Here is a 5,307-nt window from a genome sequence, read left to right as displayed (position 1 = left end):
TAGGGTTAGGGTTAAGGATAGGTTTAGGGGTTAGGTAAAATAGGATTTTGAATGGAAATCAATTGCTTGGTCCCTACAAGGATAGTAAAACAAAATGTGTGTGTGTGTGTTGTGTGTGTGTTAGCCCATGCATGCGTGTGTGTGTGTGTGTGCATATATGTGTACATACATTTGTGTGTGTGTGTGTGTGTGTGTGTGTGCAGTGTATGTGCAGTGACCTGTTTGGGGCTGTGCAGCAGGTCCTGGGCGGTAGTGGTCAGTGCGATGGCCTGGTTGCTCCCTGACTGCATGGTCATGGTTAGAGAGGCCACCAGCTGGACCCCCAGGTCTGTAATGGTCACCTTGTCGTCCAGCACCGTCACGGTCTTCTCTGCCAGGATAGAGTCGGACAGAGGGGACAGCACCTAGCAACCACAACAACAAACAACCACACTGGTTATATTGTTTTACATGGAGAAAAATTGAGAATACAGCCTGGATAGCACTGTAAGAGGTTAGTGTCGCCACCTACACCACACGTTTGCCGGTGTCGCCGTGGGTTCGAATCCGGCCCACAAACTCTCTGTCTATCTTTACCAATATCTCTTCTCTGTCCAATAAAACACAAAATCCTTAAAATATATATTTGAAATAAAGAAAGAAGGAAAAATATACCACAAAATGTTTTTTTGTGTAGAATAAAATATGTGGAGAAACACTGTGTGTTTGGTTGGTTGGGTTCAAGGGGGTTCTCTTCAGGCTGCAGGGGGTTCTTTCTAGGCTGCAGGGGGTTCTCTCTAGGCTGCAGGGGGGTTCTCTCTAGGCTGCAGGGGGGTTCTCTCTAGGCTGCAGGGGGTTCTCTCTAGGCTGCAGGGGGTTCTCTCTAGGCTGCAGGGGGTTCTCTCTAGGCTGCAGGGGGTTCTCTCTAGGCTGCAGGGGGTTCTCTTCAGGCTGCAGGGGGTTCTCTCTAGGCTGCATGGGGGTTCTCTTCAGGCTGCAGGGGGTTCTCTCTAGGCTGCAGGGGGTTCTCTTCAGGCTGCAGGGGGTTCTCTTCAGGCTGCAGGGGGTTCTCTCTAGGCTGCAGGGGGTTCTCTTCAGGCTGCAGGGGATTCTCTTCAGGCTGCAGGGGGTTCTCTTCAGGCTGCAGGGGGTTCTCTCTAGGCTGCAGGGGGTTCTCTTCAGGCTGCAGGGGGTTCTCTTCAGGCTGCAGGGGGTTCTCTTCAGGTTGCAGGGGGTTCTCTTCAGGCTGCAGGGGGTTCTCTTCAGGCTGCAGGGGGTTCTCTTCAGGCTGCAGGGGGTTCTCTAGGCTGCAGGGGGTGCTCTTCAGGCTGCAGGGGGTTCTCTAGGCTGCAGGGGGTTCTCTTCAGGCTGCAGGGGGTTCTCTTCAGGCTGCAGGGGGTTCTCTTCAGGCTGCAGGGGGTTCAGGCTGCAGGGGATTCTCTTCAGGCTGCAGGGGGTTCTCTTCAGGCTGCAGGGGGTTCAGGCTGCAGGGGATTCTTTTCAGGCTGCAGGGGGTTCTCTTCAGGCTGCATGGGGTTCTCTTCAGGCTGCATGGGGTTCAGGCTGCAGGGGATTCTCTTCAGGCTGCAGGGGGTTCTCTTCAGGCTTCAGGGGGTTCTCTTTAGAATGCAGGGGGTTCTCTTCAGGCTGCAGGGAATTCTCTTCAGGCTGCAGGGGGTTCTCTTCAGGCTTCAGGGGGTTCTCTTTAGGCTGCAGGGGGTTCTCTTCAGGCTGCAGGGGGTTCAGGCTGCAGGGGATTCCCTTCAGGCTGCAGGGGGCTCTCTTCAGGCTTCAGGGGGTTCTCTTTAGGCTGCAGGGGGTTCTCTTCAGGTTGCAGGGGGTTCTCTTCAGGCTGCAGGGGGTTCTCTTCAGGCTGCAGGGGGTTCTCTTCAGGCTGCAGGGGGTTCTCTTTAGGCTGCAGGGTCAGTCATCAAGTACAGTACACACAACAACGCAGTAATAAAAAATGCCTCTTGTCTACCTTCAGCTTGGAGCCTTTCACAAACCACCACCAGTCGTATTCCCTAAATACCCATTGGGCTCTGGTCAAAAGTAGTGCACTATATAGGGAATAGGGTGATATTTGGGACGTAGTCACTGTAACTGAAACACTTTCGATCCTTAATCCACCATCACTATTTACAGTCCTCTCATAATCCACTGCTGCTGTCACTTCAGTACACATGTAATATACCATATTAAATGTTTCAGCAGCCACTTCACCCCCACTCCCTGTCTGTCTCACACTCTGTGTCCCTGCGCCAGCCGTATACTTAAACATGTCAACCTCAATCAAGACAATTTAGCCTAAAGAATAGACAGGGACCAGCGAGATTAGGAACAGCGTTTAAACGAAATCTCTGTGCGCCTGAAGACAGCTGAACAAACATGTCAGAGTCAAGCTCAATCCCCTCACCGCCGTAGCAGCCCGCCACTTGTTGATTGACACCGCTGGGACTTCTTTCTCCGTGTGAGCGAGACAGAGAGATAGAGGGGGGGGGGGGGGGGGGGGGGGTGAAGGTAGTGGGAGAGGGAGAGGGAGAAGGAGAAATTGAAACGTCAAAAAATATAAAGAGTCCTGACGGCTTATAGCCAGCAACAAGGGACAACTCAGTTTCAATTATATTGGTGTTAGAGAGCCATCTATGGCATTTCCGTGCTGTATGGATGTTTGAGGCTCCAGTCCCTGGCTGGATGGATGTGACACACACCCAGATGTTCCCAGAAACCGTTAGACTCCCCCTAGCTACCTCCTTAAACACACTTCTCACTGGGCACAGACATCAATTCAACGTCTATTCCACATTGGAAACAACGTTGATTCAACCAGTGTGATTTCGACCAATGTTGCCTGCGCATACTTGTTCATCTCTGAGCTGCAAAATCATTTCTGAAGACTGAAGTGAGCATGCGCTCACACACACACATACACACACACACACACACAAACAAACAAAACACACAGACAAAATAATCCCATTTAGGAACAGCAGGTATGCTAACACATAAAAGTAGTTTGGAGTGTTGTTGGCATCTCTCGCTGAGAGAATCTAATTAAGACGATGGATGAGAAGTGTGACGACATCTTTTCATGGACCAATGGCAAAAGGGCTTCTCGTGTGACAGCTCAACGACTGGAAATTGTTGTCGCCATTTATTTATTCTTGGCTGGTCATATTGTCTTATTGAAATGCGGTAATGACGCCACAAAAAAATTAATCAGTGTGCTCAGTATTATACCATTACCACTGAGATTACAGCCCAAATCTGACAGCTAATTGAGTTCATAATGATGTTGTGAGAGCTTATGGCTGACGCGCTGCAAGGGAATGAATCAACACGGCTATGTTTGTGGGAAAAAAGCCCTTCAATCTGATTTGCGATGGGGGAATCATGCCATTACTCCACAAAAAAAAACTCCTGTGCAAATGTAAACAGACAGCTGATGTTTTGGAAAGGAACTGATATACAGGTAACTGCCAAAATAAAGGAAACACCAACATAGTGTCTTAATAGGGCGTTGGGCCACCACGAGCCAGAACAGCTTCAATGCGTCTGGAACTCTATTGGAGGGATGCAACGCCATTCTTCCACGAGAAATACCATAATTTGGTGTTTTGTTGATGTTGGTGGAAAATGCTGTCTCAGGCGCCGCTCCATAATTTCCCATAAATGTTCAATTGGGGTGAAATGTGGTGACTGAGACAGCCATGGTTGGTGACTGAGACAGCCATGGTTGGTGACTGAGACAGCCATAGTTGGTGACTGAGACAGCCATGGTTGGTGACTGAGACAGCCATGGTTGGTGACTGAGACAGTTACCAGCAGATCTCATTCACTGGTTAAGTCTACAAAGTGTCGCTCTCAGATCTTGTTTGGACGGGATGGTCTCTGTGTAACAGAAGTAGTTTTGGGAACCACACTGATGGTGATCCTCAGGCTAAGTGTGTATCTGGATTGTGGTGGGGCCCAGGCTTTAGCTCAGTGGGCTAAGTGTGTACCTGGATTGTGGTGATGCCCAGGCTTTAGCTCAGTGGGCTAAGTGTGTACCTGGATTGTGGTGAGGCCCAGGCTTTAGCTCAGTGGGCTAAGTGTGTATCTGGATTGTGGTGAGGCCCAGGCTTTAGCTCAGTGGGCTAAGTGTGTACCTGGATTGTGGTGATGCCCAGGCTTTAGCTCAGTGGGCTAAGTGTGTACCTGGATTGTGGTGAGGCCCAGGCTTTAGCTCAGTGGGCTAAGTGTGTACCTGGATTGTGGTGAGGCCCAGGCTTTAGCTCAGTGGGCTAAGTGTGTACCTGGATTGTGGTGATGCCCAGGTCCCTGCCCATCAGGACACGTCCCTCCAGCAGCCGGGCAATGCGTGGGTCTTCCACCTTCAGGTAGTCCAGAACCATGTCTGTGATGTCTGCCTGCCAGTCCACCCCCAGCATGTAGACTAGCTCCCCGCCAGGGGTTGCTGGCTCCGCCACAAAATGGGTGAGCACCCTCACCAGAGCGTACTGGTACTGCAGCGTGCAGCCTTTGCCCTTCCTCTCGTCATCCTCGTCATCCTCACTGTCGCGGGTGGGCCTACGGAGGGGGAGGAGGGACATACAGATGTGGGTTTTTTGGACAGGTCAGGTCATGAACCAACTGCCCCTGCAGCACATGCTTTTCCTGCTAATGCCAGTAGGTTGGCAAAACATTCATACACTGGATTAGTTTACTAAATACTGTACGGTAAGATAGTGTTCAAAAAGCACAGTAAGGGTTTGATGTTGTCTAGAATCTTCACTCCACAGCATCTGGAGTTTCTGCCATTTTTCAGCTTTGGGTAATTGGAATGAAGCTGGAAAACCACTTACAAAAACCTATGTGAGCACACATAGCTCTTAACAACCCCCCCACCCTCCTTGTGTCTAAAACACTGGTGAGATTACAGGAATCCTGCCCCATTTCCCAGAGGGCTAGGCGCCTCGGTGCGGTGACTGGTGGGGGGGCCGTCTTTAAAGGTAGGGAAACAAAAAATTGGCCAAATTGAAAAATGGGCCCTGCAGAGAGAGTGAAGGTCGTTGGCTGGGCAGGCAGGCAGCACCCTCCTCCCCTCACACCTCGGCCTCCAAAATGGAGCCACCGACAGAGCCACATGAAACCTAGTGAAATGGAACCTGTACTAACGGGGAAAGAAGGCGCAAAAATGCTTCAATGTGCCATGGCTTGACAGATGTAATAAGTAAATCTCTGACTGTCTGTTGTTGGTCCATGCATTTCAGAAGCTGTGAGAATATGACTGAATAATAGTAGACCTTAATAACAGCTGTATCAGTCAAAACCTTGACCTGGCAGGAA

The 5,307-nt window shown here is 50.4% G+C and overlaps 1 protein-coding gene across 1 annotated transcript in view; it reads right to left on the bottom strand.

Annotated features, from left to right (window-relative positions):
• Nucleotides 1–218: 218 nt before the first annotated feature.
• The window catches only part of LOC311118453 (transmembrane protein 132D-like), a gene marked incomplete at both ends in the record, with an annotated part of 5,804 nt that continues 715 nt past the window's right edge, over nt 219–5,307 (bottom strand). Inside the window, 2 exons of the mRNA XM_084193254.1 lie at nt 219–404; nt 4,275–4,548. Of these exons, the coding sequence (XP_084049380.1) occupies nt 219–404; nt 4,275–4,548 (460 nt within the window). The remainder of the gene's footprint in view (nt 405–4,274; nt 4,549–5,307) is intronic.

This window comes from Coregonus lavaretus (assembly GCF_964263955.1).
Source record: "Coregonus lavaretus genome assembly, contig: HAP1_SCAFFOLD_9918, whole genome shotgun sequence".
NCBI lineage: Eukaryota > Metazoa > Chordata > Actinopteri > Salmoniformes > Salmonidae > Coregonus > Coregonus lavaretus.
Note: the sequence above shows the minus strand (reverse complement) of the source record. Positions and strands in the feature narration are given on the sequence as shown.